This window comes from Bos taurus, chromosome 20, assembly GCF_002263795.3.
Source record: "Bos taurus isolate L1 Dominette 01449 registration number 42190680 breed Hereford chromosome 20, ARS-UCD2.0, whole genome shotgun sequence".
Lineage (NCBI taxonomy): Eukaryota > Metazoa > Chordata > Mammalia > Artiodactyla > Bovidae > Bos > Bos taurus.
In genome coordinates this window covers 23970656-23986873 of record NC_037347.1, presented here as the reverse complement: position 1 = coordinate 23986873, position 16218 = coordinate 23970656, and the positions used below count along the sequence as shown (strand labels likewise).

Below are 16218 nucleotides of genomic sequence, written 5' to 3'. Positions count from 1 at the left end.
TTTTGCCAAATATCAAAATGAATCCACCACAGATATACATGTGTGATCTTATTTCTTATAAGACAGAAACTCCTATCCTGATTGACACACATCAATATGAAACTATGAAGCTCACCAGTTCCACTAGAGCAGTCTAAGCTCCCTATAGCTCATCCCTCCCACCGATGCAAACTACAAACTCTAAACAAAATTCAAAAAACAAACAAACACCTGAGAACTCTGGAAAATAAGCAAAAGCAGGTAAATCAAGTTAAGGAAGTGAAAACTTGGGGAGGCAATCCACCCAGGGGTGAGTTTTCCACTTTTCTCCTTACACAGCTTTACACTGATGGTGGGGGGGTGGGGGGAGCAGGCAATCATAGAATAACAGTAGCAGTTCAAACTCCAATAGAAAGCCTACCTTGTTTCTGGTCAAATAAATCAGAGAAAGGAGCTCGAGGTGGCCAAAGTGTGAGGAGAAAGCCTGGGAAGGGAGAGGACCACAGAAAGGCATCCTCTAATTGTGAGTGTATGAACCCACACACACCTCAGCCTAACCCGAAAGTGCCTAAGTACAAAGAAAAGTTGTATTATCCAATCTAAAAAACATGGAGGAAAAATTTTTTGAAGAAATGGACAGAACCTTAGGGATTGGTGGAATAATATCCACAGATTTAAAAGTGAAAATGAAGTCGCTCAGTCATGTCCCACTCTTTGCAACCCCATGGACTGTAGCCTGCAGGCTCCTCCATCCATGGGATTTTCCAGGCAAGAATACTGGAGTGGGGTGCCATTGCCTTCTCTAGGAGATCTTCCCGACCCAGGGATTGAACCCATGTTTCCCGCATTGTAGGCAGACAACAACATATCTAATGTATATGTAACTGGAGTCAGGTCTTGGAAATAAGAGAACAAGGTTTCAAATGAGTGCTCACCAGAAACCATAGAGGCCAAAAGTCAGTGCAACATCTTTAAAACGCTGAAAATATATCTGGCAAGCCAGAATTCTGTATCAAGCAAATATTTCACAATAAGGGTAAGAGAAGCCTTCAATAAGAGACCTGATCTGCGAATACTAACAGAAGGTTTTTGACTGAAAGTAAGTTATATAGGAGGAACATTTGGCTCTTTGGGAATGGAGGGGAATGTTATAATTGGTAAATATTTGGGAAAATATAAGGACCATTTTTCCCTCACACAAATACGTATGGCTTTTTAAACTAAAACTTTTAACAATGGTGAAGTTGTCAATGCACATAGATTTAAAACATAGACAACTAAAGTATTCTCCAAAAAAAGCTGAGAGTTGGGGAAACACATTACTGCAAGATTTTTACATATTGTATAAAATATGCAGCAGTAATTCTAGGTAGACTCAGAAAATTCAGACTGCATTGCAGTCCCTAAAGCAATAACTAAAAACATAATACAAGGAGATATAGCCAGAAAGCCAACAGATCAACTAACGTAGAATTCAGAAAGAAAAGATGTCCGAGGAATGAGACTTGGTACACTTTGAAATTTAAGAGGCCAAGAGACAGAAGAGGAGGGAAATCAGCAAAAGAAAAAAAAAAAGACCAAGAAAGAGTTAACAGAAAACTAGGAGGCAAACAAAGACAATGGGATATCAAGGAGAAGTGAGTGACCAATTGTCTCAACTGTGGTTGACAGAGTTAAGTAAATGAGCTCCACAAAGTGATTGTTAGATTTAGCAGTGAAGAATTTTGGGTGATGTTACAAAGAGCAGTTTCAATGGAATGGTGAGATTTAAGAACTGACTAGCAAGGCTTAAAAACAAAATGGGGAGAGAAAATAACAAACTGTGAATTATGGACATCTTTTGACAGCTTTCGCTGTCAAAGGGAGACAAAAGGGGTAATGAAGGGGAAGAGGGAAAAAAAGGTTTTTGTTTGTTTTTCAATATGAGTGGTGTGCTTTTTCAACATCTCTTGAAATGAATTCTTCAGTTTTCATTAGTCATGGCAATAAATTCTCTTAGAGAAGAAGGTATAGGAGAAGAATGATGGGGGAACTGTTCCCTTTAATGATTTTGTGTTTTTCCTGCTCATTCCTCTCTATAAACGTGCCCCAGAACCAAACCTCATCCCTCTGCTCTTTCTCCCTCACCAGAAGAGCTCACCCTAGCTGTCAGCTTCAAACATAGTCATCTGACCTATACTCCAGCCTTTCCTCTCTTTCACCAACCTCATTTATAATGATTTCCCAGAAACTCTTAAATGTCTCACTGTTCCCTCAAATGTAATACTGCAAGAAAAGTCTTCCCTCCTCATACCATTTTTCCTGCTAACTTGTCTTTTCGGTGACACCATCCTTCTCCTGATCCCTCCTCCCATATATTTTTCCTCATGCAGAGAAAACAGTCCCTTACTTTTTGGTAACTCTCCTACTAAATGCATTCTGCATACTCTGCCATGAATTTTCCTTTGATGTTTCACCTAGTTGAGAATTTGCACAACAAATCTAAAAATCTGCTTCAGACTTTGAAATTTCTCTATAATCTGCATCCACCCCCTATTCCCCACTCCCCAAAGTATCCTCCTCATTGCCACTGATTATTATTAATTACCAACATCCTGCCTTTGTTCATGTTGCTAACATTGCTGAAAATGCTCTGTCTTCTCTTTTCCACTCTTCCAAGCATACCCATCTTTTTAAGACACATCTCAAGTCTTAGTAGCTCCACAAAGTCTTTCCAGACAATTCCAAAGATCACCAAACTATATACAGTCTTACAGCTTCTTATACCCCACAATGTATTATTTATGTTGTGGCATGTTAGTAGCAGTTCAGCGTGGGTTAGTCTCATTTTCCCAACTAGATCACAAGCTAGAGACATAAGAAGAAACTAGGGACAAACAGCCAACACAGTTGTTTGACTGGTAAGATTTATCCATGTTTAAAATATAAGCATAAGAGTAGGTCATCTATACAGTTCATTCTATTACAGTAAAACAAAATGTGTGCTTCTTGTGCCCCACCAATGGGGCACAAGACAAACAATGCCCATTCCTGAACATGAAAATTCTACAATGAAAAACTCACGATAGTAAACATATTTGGATGGTACACCATTTAAGCATAAGGCACAAGGCCATTTGCTTCTTCCAGAATCAAATTTCAAGTTTATGCTACAGCACAGGATACATTCTGTCATTTCAGTGTTTTAATTCATGAGCTAAACAATAACATACAATAGTCATTTCGAAGACCTGTAAGATGAATCTTCACCTCTGGTTGGAGTATGGAATAGTTTATATCACTGAATCTTTGGAAGTATCCATCTCTGACTCCATCTCTGCAGCCTGCAAGAAACAAACAGTTCTACACTATAATCCTGAAAACAAAATATTAATCCTTGCAAATATTAAGAGATATTGGAGTGAACAAGAACGTGGTCATCATGATAAAACTGAATTACAAGCTGCAGCGGGAGGAAAGGAAGAAACAGACTTTAAAAAAAAATATTCAATGACATTTCTAATAAAAAGCACATGAGTACCAGACCTAAATGTAATGACAGAGCTTGTGGGGAGCACACAGAGACACTACATCATGCTTTGAATATTTGTTCTGTCACTTGAGATTTTAAGACCAAAGTAATGGTCATGTATCCATGTGTCTATAATATCAAAAATTCTCTAATAGACCTAAGCTCTGTTCTGAGTCTTTGTCAATAAAACTGTTGATTCATTGATTTTACTCTTTTTCTCACTGTTTTTGTACCACAGCATGCAGTTACTTTAGGCTAGTGTTACCCATGACTATCTGAATTTAAGGTTATATCTTGTGCTCAGTTTTACTTCTCATCAAAAGACCCCACTAAGTCTAAACCACAAGCCACTGTCTTTTCATCTTTCCAACCACCTGGCTTACATCAAACTGAGAATGACATGATCAACAGGAAATGAGCCCACCCAGGTGACTTGTAGTCCCTATGACCACATAGCTTCTGATAAATGAAAGAGAGCTTCACAATGCCACACCAAGAAGCCAGATAGTTACTCATAGACTCAGTGCTAACCATGAAAACCTGCAGTTGTGAGAATTACAAGGTTACTAGAAATATATACCCAAGCACTGCCAATAATGGTTCAAAAAAATCAAGTACAAACTGTTAGTTACAAAATAAATAAATCATGAGACTCTAATGTACAGCATGTTGAAAGTTGCTTAAAAAGTAGATCTTAAAAGTTATCATCACAAGAAAAAAATTCTGTCACTATATCTGGTGACAGTTGTAAACTAGATTTATTGTGGTGATCATTTGTAATATATACAAATATATCATTAATGTTGTATACCTGAAGCTAATATAACATTCTATTTTTTTTTTTAAAGTAATACCCAAAGAACCAACAAAAAACTTCTGGAACTAATGGGTGATTATAAAAAGATATAAGATTAATATACAAAAGTCAATTACTTTCCTATATACTAGCAACAAGCTACTGGAACTTTAAAAGCACAATACCATTTACATAAGTCCCCCCAGATTAAATACTTAAATATAAATCCAACAAAATATGTACAAGGTCTGTATAAGGGAAAACTACAAAACATTAATCAAAAAAAAGCTAAATAAATGAAAAGGTATTTCATGTACATGGATAACAAGACTGAACATTATTAACATTAGCTCATCCCACCTTGATTTATAGATACAATGCTCTACAAGTTAAAATCCCAGCAAGTTACTGTGTAAACATTGCCAAGCTGGTTGTAAAGTGTATGTGGAAAAAAGTCAACACAATAAGGACCTCCACTATCTGACTTTAAGACTCACTAAAAAGCTACAGTAATCAAGGCATCACTGATTCAATGGACATGAACTTGGGCAAACCCCAGGAGATGATGAGGAACAGGGAAGCCTGGTATGCTGCAGTCCATGGGGTCGTGAAGAGTTGGACATGACCTGGCGACTGAATAACAGCAATCAAGATAGTGTAGTATTTGCAAAACAACAAATATATTAGTGGAAGAGAATAGAGATCCCACAAATAGACCCACAAAAATAGAGTCAACTGATCTCTGACAAAGGAGGAAAGGCAATAAAATCGAGAAAATTAGTTTTTTCAACAAATGGTGTTGGAAAAACTGAATATCCACAGACAATCTGGAAAAAAATAACTGAATCACTTTGCTGTACACCTGAAACTAACATAAAGTTGGAAGTCAACTATGCCTCAATTTTTAAAAAAATGTATCTAAACACAGACCTATTGGGGGAGAATGGATACATGTATATCCGTATGTATCACTGAGTTCCTTGTGGTCCACCTGATACTATCACAACACTGTTAATCAGCTGTATGCCAATACAAAACAAAAAGTTAAAAAAAAAAACACAGAACTCAAAAATTAACTCAAAATGGATTGTAGACCTAAAAGTAAAACACAAAGCTATAAAATTACTAGAAAGTAATACAGGAAAAAATCTAGATCTCCTCAGTTTTGGAAATGACATTTTTTCTTTTACCATGCTGCACAGCTTACAGGATCTTAGGTCCCCAACCAGGGATTGAACTCAGGTCCATGGCAGCGCAACTGCTGAGTCCTACTCACTGGACTACCAGGGAATTCTCTAGCAGTGACTTTTTAAATATAATACGAAAAGCATGATCCATGAAAGAAATCACTCATATGCTGGATTTCATTAAAATTAGAAACTTCTGCTCTCCACAAGACATGCCTAAAGAATGAGAAGATAAACCACAGACTGAGAAAAATATTTGCAAAAGACATATGTGATAAAGGACTCTTACCCAAAATATACAAAGTAACTCTTAAACCTCAACAACAACAAAACAAAAATTTCAATTTAAAAATGGGCAAAATATCTGAACACCTCACCAAGAAAGATGGTAAATAAGCATAAGAAAAGATGTTCAACATCTTTTTCATTATATTTCATTAGAGAATTGCAAGTTAAAACAATGAGATACCACTACACATCTGTTAGAACAGCCAAAATCTGAAACACTGACCACCACCAAATTCTGTCAAGGATGTGGAACAACAGGAGCTTTTATTCATTGCTGGTGGGAATGCAAAATGATACAGCCACTTTGGAAGATAGGTGGGCAGTTTCATATGAAACTAAATATGCTCTTATCATATAATCCAGCAACTGCACACTTTGATATTTACTCAAGTGAGTAGAAAGCTTATGTCCACAGAGAAACCTCTACACAGATATTTATAGCAGCTTTATTCATAAATGCCAAAACTTGGAAGCAACCAAGATGTCTTTGAATAGGTGAATGCATAAATAAACTGTGGTACATCCAGACAATAGAATATCATTTAGTGCTAGGAAGAAATGAGCTGTCAAGCCATAAGAAGACACGGAGGAAGCTTAAATGCACACTACTCAGTGAAAGAATCCTATATGAAAAGGCTACATACTGTATGATTCCAACTAAATGACATTCTAGGAAAAGTAAAACTATGGAGACAATGAAAAGTTTGCCAGGGTTAGAGGAAGAGAGAGAGATGACTAGGTGAAGTATAAAAGATTTTTAGAACAGTAAGGCTCTACTATCTGCTGTTATAATGGTGGATATGTATCACTACACATTTGTCAAAATCCATAGAATATACACCACCAAGAGTGAGCCCCAGTGTAAACGATGGACTTTGGATGATAATAGTAGTGTCCATGAGGTTCATCAATGATAACAAATGTACTAATCCAGTGTGGGATGGTGATAGTGGGGAAAGCTGTGCATATGTTAGGGCAAGGTATACACAAGAACCCTGTGTTTTATGTTCAATTTTGCTGTGAATTCAAAACTTCTCTAAAAAAATAGGATGGATAGAGAGATTAATACACACATACATACACAGAGGTAGATAGATCTCCTAGGATATCAAAATAATAAAGGCATATTCTCTCTGCTTTTATAGAATGTAGGTGGTAAAGAATACGCCTGCAATGCAAGAGACCCACGTTCGATCCTTGGGTCAGGAAGATCCTCTGGAGAAGGGAATGGCTACCCACTCCAGTATTCTTGCCTGGAGAATCCCATGGACAGAGGAGCCTGGTGGTCTACAGTCGAAGAGGTCACAAAGACTTGGCCACGACTGGGCAAATAAGCACACATACAGCATATCATTTCTATTCTACATCACATATTCAGCATGTTACAGAAACATGAACTTGTTACTGATCAGATCAGAAGAAAGTGGGAGAGCTAAGACAAGACATGTCTCCAGATATTTTGCTTTTAAGAAAATATAATCATAAAGAAAAGAATAAAGAAGGAAAGGATATGATTCACTCATTCTTCCAACTGTATATTCCCAAACCACCCAAAAGAATATTCAGCCAGCCTTCAACTTTTGTGCCTATTTCTATGATCTAACTGTTTGTCCCCTTTATACTGCTGGGAAACAAAGGAATGAAAAGCATGCATGCACAAAGTTATCTTCTCCCAAAGGAAATGTAACAGGCAAGTCTCCTTGACATTTATGAATTAATTGAACCACTGGTTCTCTTAAGTTTCTCTCACAGAGCTAGACTCCTAATCAATTATTTTCCAACCATGATAACAATTTCATGAATGACAAAAAGACTTCCAAGATGGAAAGGGGAAGTAAGAAAAAGAACACGTGGAATGCAGGGTAAATGACATTGGGAGCATTAAATGCAGAATGGAAGGAAGACCTTCTAGAAACTGCCACAGGAGCAATATCTCTCCACTGCATGGCTGCAGACCTGCCCTGATGCACTCATGACATCACCACCCAAAGATTGTACCAGCTTTGGGTCCAATAGGTATATTTACAAGTCATAAGAGGTGCCCACTGGGTTCAATAGGTATACTTGCAAGTCATAGGAGGTGTCCACTGTGAGGTTTCAGAGTCTTATCAAATATAGACAAGGCATAAAGAAATACTTCACATGCACAGTATCTGGATAAAATTTATCCCAGTGATCCATTTTCCTAAAATTAGTTATCTGGCCTACGTGGAATGCATTTCACATTTTAAATCTCCTTGAGAGAATTAAGAATAGAGCCCTACATAGAATGTTCCTTTCAATTAGTCTCTGCTTCCAACAGCTCTCCCTTTCAAATCTTCTTCAGTGTCACCACCAATGATCTCTCTAAAGCACAGCAACAGATTTGCAGTCAAGTCAGAGGAAGGGTCACATGGGTGTACTGCCTCTGCCTTCTATTTTCAACCTCACCAGAATGACAGCTAATGGCTTTGTAAGGTGTGGAGATATAAGAACAAAGAGAATGGGAGTGAATAGAGCAGCAAGAAGAGACTGCAATAATTTTCTGCAAAATGGGTAAAGGTTTGATAACTGACCAGGAGGAACATGAAAAATGAAACTCGAATGCCTATAGAGGGGCCATGGTAAAGAAAAGCAAGCTGTTTTGTCTTGCAGAAACCCCACAAGGGGTCAGGGCTCAGAGACAGCGAAAGTTTAGAAAGAGATGAGTTGGTTGAAAGATGTCAAGTTCACACACACACACACACACACACACACAGACACACCCTGTACACATGTGCACAGGTCAAAAGAAACCAGGTGTTTATTCTCTGAATAAACAAAAAATGACAACCTCTTAAGAGCATGAGCAAAGATAGATTGTGTGAAAACTGTTATTCTGATTTTAGTAGCCCACAATTCTTTAGTTTTATTTCCAGAACACCACACATTTCAGAAAGCTTTAACTCTGAAAGAGTGAAACCAAAACTACTGGGGGAAGGGCTAACCAAAGAAAGACAACTCAGGAAGAACAGCAATACTTTTAAAGCTTTATATGAAATTTTTCAGAGAAATAAGAGAAAATAGTATGTACATGAATGAAGCATGAACAGGATGCTGGAAAGAGAGAAGGAAGGAAGGAAAGAGGGGGGAGGGAGGACAGACAGGAAAGAAATGAGGGAGGGAGAGAGGGAGGAGGCAAAGGAAGGAAGGTGAGGGGAGGGAGAGAGGCCTGACGATGTCCAAGAAACTCTAAAATTAAAACTGCTAAAAAAAAAAAAAAAAAACTGCTGCTGCTGCTAAGTCGCTTCAGTCGTGTCCAACTCTGTGTGACCCCACAGACAGCAGCCCATCAGGCACAACCATCCCTGGGATTCTCCAGGCAAGAACACTGGAGTGGGTTGCCATTTCCTTCTCCAATGCATGAAAGTGAAAAGTGAAGTCGCTCAGTCGTGTCCGACTCTTAGCGACCCCATGGACTGCAGCCCACCAGGCTCCTCCGTCCATGGGATTTTCCAGGCAAGAGTACTGGAGTGGGGTGCCACTGCCTTCTCCTAGGATAGCCAAAATAAATTTAAATGGCAAGGCTAGTACACAGAGTGAGGGAACCACCTAGAAGTAGAAGGATAGAAAATGAGATGAAAAATAGAATAGAAAAAAATAAGAGAATTAATCCAAAAGGAGCAACAATTACAGCCAACATTTCAGAAAGAAAGAAACAAAGATGAAGAAATTACTAAAGAATAATTCAAGAAGCTTTCCAAGAATTAAAAGATACAGGCGTCCAAGACTGAAAGATCCACTAGAGTTTGTCGTTTACAGTGAGGCTTTACTTTTAATATACTCGAACCTTTATCATCATGAAATTTTAAAACAGTAACAATAAATTTTTTTCTATATGTATTCAGAGAGAAAAAGCAGGTGGCATAGAAAGGATAGGAAGTTACAGCAATATATGACTGGCTCAGCAGCAACAACGGGTGCTGGGAAAAAATAAAGCAATACCTTTTCCACAAAGTTCTGAGTAAGACTAGCCAAACTATGAATCAAGTGTAAAACTGGAATAAGCACACTTTCAGACCAGCAAACCCAGAAAGAGCACAACATGGCTGCCAGGGAACAGTGGCTCTAGCATCGGAGAGGAGAAGTCCCAGAATTACAGCCGTGGCACTGACCAAGAGAGTGGCCTATTCAGCAGGTTCTGGGTAGGAGGCCACCAAGGAAAACAAGGACCCATGTGGGCAGGTACATGGAAAAGGTTACTGATGGCTGTGGAACAAAGCATGGGAGCGTTTAGGGAACACAGTCATAATATCATAGGTATCTAATAAATGAAAAGAGAAAGCAACTTTTTAATTCCAGGAAAAACAAAGAGTTAAACTAGAAAAGAGGTACAGTTAGAATACACTGTTTGGCTTGTCAGCAAATAATAATTGTATAGTAATATGATATAAATATTAAATACTAATTTTACTTTGTTAAAGTGTAACACAAATAGACTGAGAGAAGTGAATGAAACAGGAGGAGAACTAAGTTCTTACTATGCTAGAAAGTTGTAATTAAGTCTAAAATTATAAAAAAATAAATTAATAGTTTACAAATATTATTCAGAAATTAGATGTAAATACCCGGGGGCATAGCTGGCAGAGCTAAGGTGGTTGCCTCTAGGAAATGGGGAATAGAGGTCGGGGTAGTTAAGACAGAGGATTATGAGAATTATCCAAACTTTATAATTATGCTGATTTTTGTTCTAATGTAAAAATAATATATTTTAAGATAAAGAAGAAATGAAGGATGCGGGGAGAGAGGAGGGTGGGAACACAGGACAGATGGGAAATCTTTGGCCCACACCTTTCCAAGTGCATTGGGATCGCTCACAGAACTGCATGCTCCCATTAACCTGCTGAGCCACGTTCTGGGTTGAAAATAGCTGATTTAAGCATTTCTGAAAACAAACACAAAGAGAATACTTATTCAGAAACATTTGTGTACATCTCAGGTGTGTTACATGGTGTAGAAGTAAAACTGATAATTCACTGGAAAGTTAAAGACTACACACTGTCAGACCAACACTGCAATCGTTGCCATTATTTATTAAATAACCACTGTGTAATGAACAGAGTACTGAACATTTTACTAATATATTATTTCTTTTTTTAATTAATTTTTATTTAAGTATAGTTGCTTTATGGGCTTCCCTGGTGGCACAGTGGTAAAGAATTTGCCTGCCAGTTCAGGAGACGCAAGAGACATACATTCGATCCCTGGATAAGAAAGATCCCCAGGGGAAGGAATTGGCAACCCACTCCAGTATTCTTGCTTGGAGAATTTCATGGACAGAGGAGCCTGGTGGGCTACAGTCTATAGGGTCGCAAAGAGTCAGACACGACTGAGAGACTAAACAACAAAATAGCTTTATAGTGTTGTATTAGTTTCTTCGCGGGGGGCGGTATTAAACTAGTTATCTTAAAGGTCCTTTTCAACTAACTCCTTTTCCCATGAGAAATGGGAACATCAACTCGCAGAGAGGTTAAGTCAATTGTCTAAATTTAAATGAGCACAAAAATCAAGTTGCTATTTCTCTGGGCAAGTATACAATGAGCCCTCCTGACATTCTTATATCTGTGCGTGTGTGCTAAGTTGCTTCAGTCCTGTCCAACTCTGTGCAGCGCTATAGACTGCAGCCTGACAGGCTTCTCTGTCCGTGGAGATTCTCCAGGCAAGAATTCTGGAGTAAGTTGCCATGCCCTCCTCCCAGAGATCTTTCTGACCCAGGGATTAAACCTGTGTCCTTACATCTACCTGCATTGGCCGGCGACTTCTTTACCACCAGAGTCACCTGGGAAGCCCCTTTCTTACATCTAACTTTGATCAAAAACAAAGAGGCAAATTAGTAAAAAGGGGAAAGAAAAGAACTTATTCTAGAAATATAATAGTGAATAGTCAAAATAGAGAAGATTCTTTTTTTCTCCTTCTCAATGATACATTTAATCACTGGATATCACTTTGATATTTTGGCTTTCTTCCCAGATATTACGTCATATAATAGGCAACGGATGTTTAGGTATTCAAAGTAGAAAAATTAAATATAAATAGAGTTTCACAACTGCAGAAATATGGGCAAATAATGCATTGTTGTGGTCTACCAGATACCTTCCCCCTGGCTTCTGATCATCAAAACTATCTTCAGACATATCAGATGCTCTGTGGGGAGCAAAATCACCCGTTTGAGAAGAACTGGTATAAAATACCATTTCTAAATGCCCTGCTGGCCAGTAGCTCAGTGCAACTCTTCACAGATTCATTCTTCAGAATCCCGTAGAGACAACAAAGCTGACCAAGGCATTTCCCAGATAGTGTGCTTGTGCTCTATGCACCCAGGGATACCCTTCGCTGGGTGAGATCTACTATTACTTTAATGAGCAACTTGGCGTACAGCTGGCTGGGTATGAGAATTCTGAACATCTCCATAGCTACTCAGCTCTCTCTATAGAAATACCCTCTGGATGACCTCTGAGGACCACAGGAAGACACCTGTTCACCGCCAAGATGAAAGACCTCGCTTTACATTTGCACTGTTTTTGCTGCTATTGGACTCCCAATTAGTCATGACAATAAATGCTCTACATAACGTAGTAAAACAGCTTCCATTATCCCCTGCCCAGGTTCTCCAGTGAAACTGGGATGATATTCAGGCTGGATAACAATCGCTGTAATGATGGTAACTTGCCCACACTATCGTGACCCCGCCAACAGAGCCACCAACTTTGCTGCTACCAGTTACCAGACAGCACAAGGGGAAGGAAAAGGGAAGTCCTGGAAGTCAGGGCAGTAAAAACTCCAGTCACCAGTAGAGGGTGGAAAGGACAGTGCTAATAGCCTGGCCTGGGCATGAGTTCAAAAGCACACATAGTTCCCTCAAAGTAACTCCCTGGCCATCTTACCCTTACCCAGCAACAAGCAAATAACAAGTGACGTCACTCAGTCATGTCCGACTCTTTGCGACCTCATGGACTGTAGCCTGCCAGGCTCCTCCATCCATGGGATTTTCCAGGCAAGAATATTGAAGTGATTTGCCATTTCCTCCTCCAAGGGATCTTCCCGACCCATGGATCAAAGCCGGGTCTCCCACACTGCAAGCAGACTCTTTACCATCTGAGCCACCAGGGAAGCCCCACCCAGCAGCAAAGCACCTAGCAGAAGACTTGCTCTAATACAATTGTTTGCAACTGCATATGAGTTCAAATAATTAAATTTCACATTCACAATATTTTATTGTTCCTCCAGCAAAACACATATGCCAAACACAGGAAGCACACATCAAATGACTTTAACTTTGCCTAAATTGAGAATTTATGACATTCCTAGTTCAGTTTTCTAAATGAAACATTGATTCCTTCAGAGGCTCTTCACTGGTTTCAATAAACCTAAAATCATGCTATCGATATTTAATGTGCCCAAAGGACTTAGGGTGGACTATGATATTAGAATCATAATCAATAAGATCCTTAAAATAAAGTTAACTTCGTAGAGAAATTAAAAAAAAAAACACACAAAGACTTAAGGGAAATTTTGAAAAGACCATCTTATAGAGGAGGAGTCAAATCGACCTGCCAAAGGGCAGATCATATTACCACACACTTTCCAAAGAGTTGGGAAAAGACCACACAACACAACTTTGCACCGAGAGGAAACATACATAGTATGCATAATTTTATTCTTTTTTTTTTTTTTTAACCACACTGCTTGGCATGCAATATCTTAATTCCCAGGCCAGGGATCAAACCCACACCCCCTGCATTGGACGCCAGGAGTTTTAACCACTGGACCACTGGGGAAGTCCCTCTGTTTTTAATCTTTACCTTTTGGATGGTTAGTCTCATTTTCACTTTTTTGATTGATGCTAATTAAACTTTTTTTGTGTGTTAATTAACAACCCTGTTTCTTTTTGGAAGTGTCCTTCATACACTCATTTTTCCTATCAGGAATCCATCCTTTCCTTATTGATTTGTAAGAGCAGCTAAGCCAGCTTTTATCTCATGTTTTGGACTCAGCTATTTGAGCTTCTCAAGATAAGAAATCTTTGGTTTTCTCTCTTCACCCACCGGGTCTTTTGAAGCAACTTTATCCTTCCAGCCTCTGTTCAGTGCATGAGGGGCCTTGCCAAACTGGAAAGCAGAGTTATTTGTTCCAGAACTTCCTTTGTTGGGGGTCTTCAGTGGTTCCTTGTAGGATCCTGCCAGAAAACATTTAGCTTTGAATTTGGTTTTTAAAGTAATAGCTCAGTTGGTAAAAAATCTGCCTGCAATGCAGGAGACCTGGGTTTGATTCCTGGGTTGGGGAAATGCCCTGGAGAAGGAAATAGCAACCTACTCCAGTATTCTTGCCTGGAGAATCCCATGGATAGAGGAGCCTGGCAGGCTACATACAGTCCATGGGGTTGCAAGAGTTGGACACAACTTAGAGACTAAACCACCACCATAATCTCTTAAACCTTTGGTGGGAGGTCAGCCCTTGGCATGTATAGAACAGAATGTGAATATGTAGGCCCTCATCTCTCCAAAGTCCTAGGCGGGGTGGGGTGGAGGGGCAGCACAGGGTCAAGGGTACTGGGTTCATGAGTGAACACTGGGTGAGAAATTCCCTCTGTGGCCTCAGAACCAGGAGGAAATGTCAAGATTAAAGACCTGTCTCCAACTGCAGCAGCAGCAGCAACAGAAACACTTTAACTCTGCATGGAAAGAACACATTTGCACATTTGAAGAATGGATACAAACAGTTCAAAGCTTAAAATGATGATGAGAAGAGTAGCTGGTTTGCACAGGTGGTGAACATCCTGCCAGGAAGTCACTACGGATGCTTGCCTTTCAGTCACTGATGTTCACTACATGATTATAGCGAAACACTTCGCCTCTCCCTCTTCCTAGCGCACAAAGATATAAAACTAGTTTGACAAGGTGACTTTAGTAAAATACTTCCTAAGTTACTGTCATGGAAGAGCCAATGTTGTTTACCTTGTTATTATCCATGTCTATTATCTTCTCAAGACTGAGAAAGCCCTTTACCAGACTTTTAACTGCAATGAAAACCTTGACAAGTCATCTTCTTAAGTTAAAAATCTGCTATATCACTTGCTCATCAGAGGAACCAAGGGACAACTGGATTAAGTATTTTGGCCTTTTGCCATGTGACAGTCTCTTCTCATTCAGACAAACATGTGCCGGATAAGCTGTCACTGATGTTCCTAGAGCCCAACCCCTCAAGTTCTGGGCTATCCAAAATCTAAGAGGAAGGAGGAATCCAAAATCTAATTTCAACCGCAAAAATGTTCTGCAAATGGAACAACAGACTGGTTCCAAATAGGAAAAGGAGTACATCAAGGCTGTATATTGTCACCCTGCTTGTTTAACTTATATGCAGAGTACATCATGAGAAACGCTGGGTTGGAGGAAGCACAAGCTGGAATCAAGAGTGCTGGGAGAAATATCAAGAACCTCAGATATGCAAATGACACCACCCTTATGGCAGAAAGTGAAGAAAAACTAAAAAGCCTCTTGATGAAAGTGAAAGAGGAGAGTGAAAAAGTTGGTTTAAAGCTCAACATTCAGAAAACTAAGATCATGGCATCTGGTCCCATCACTTCATGGGAAATAGATGGGAAAACAGTGGGAACAGTGGCTGACTTTATTTTTCTGGGCTCCAAAATCACTGCAGATGGTGATTGCAGCCATGAAATTAAAAGACGCTTACTCCTTGGAAGGAAAGTTATGACCAACCTAGACAGCATATTGAAAAGCAGAGACATTACTTTGTCAACAAAGGTCCGTCCAGTCAAGGCTATGGTTTTTCCAGTGGTCATGTATGGCTGTAAGAGTTGGACTATAAAGAAAGCTGAGCACCGAAGAATTGATGCTTTTGAACTGTGGTGTTGGAGAAGACTCTTGAGAGTCTCTTGGACTGCAAGGAGATCCAACCAGTCCATCCTAAAGATCAGTCCTGCGTGTTTATTGGTAGGACTGATGTTGAAGCTGAAACTCCAATACTTTGGCCACCTGATGCGAAGAGCTGACTCATTTGAAAAGACCCTGAGGCTGGGAAAGATTGAGGGCAGGAGGAGAAGGGGATGACAGAGGATGAGATGGTTGGATGGCATCACCAACTCAGTGGACATGGGTTTGGGTGGATTCTGGGAGTTGGTGATGAACAGGGAGGCCTGGCGTGCTGCGGTTCATGGGGTCGCAAAGAGTCAGGCACAACTGAGTGGCTGACCTGAAACTGAACTGAAAGAGGAGAAGAAGCAGGCTCTCTGAACCTCAAATGAGAAAGAAAATGTTGCAGTTGAATGCTAGTACTGACCATCATCCCAGCTATCAACAAAGAGTTCACATCCACTAGCCTAAGGAATCCTGGACCTCTCAGATTTTGTCCACAAAGCATGACAGCAAATGAACCTCTCTACAAACATCCCTTTTAGGACGGGAAGGTCCTCAGTGTTCACC

The 16218-nt window shown here is 39.6% G+C and overlaps 1 protein-coding gene across 9 annotated transcripts in view; it reads right to left on the bottom strand.

Moving 5' to 3' along the window:
- Nucleotides 1–16218, bottom strand: part of CDC20B (cell division cycle 20B) — a 133649-nt gene that overhangs the window by 84109 nt on the left and 33322 nt on the right. For all 9 annotated transcript variants that reach the window (XR_009491870.1, XM_059878730.1, XM_059878732.1 and 6 more), the window contains 3 exons: nt 13825–13955; nt 10571–10664; nt 3192–3302 (listed from right to left, as the gene is read on the bottom strand). Coding sequence is in view for 8 of the 9 variants with exons in the window: in XM_059878730.1 (XP_059734713.1) it covers nt 3192–3302; nt 10571–10664; nt 13825–13955 (336 nt within the window). In the remaining variant the exon portion in view is untranslated. The remainder of the gene's footprint in view (nt 1–3191; nt 3303–10570; nt 10665–13824; nt 13956–16218) is intronic.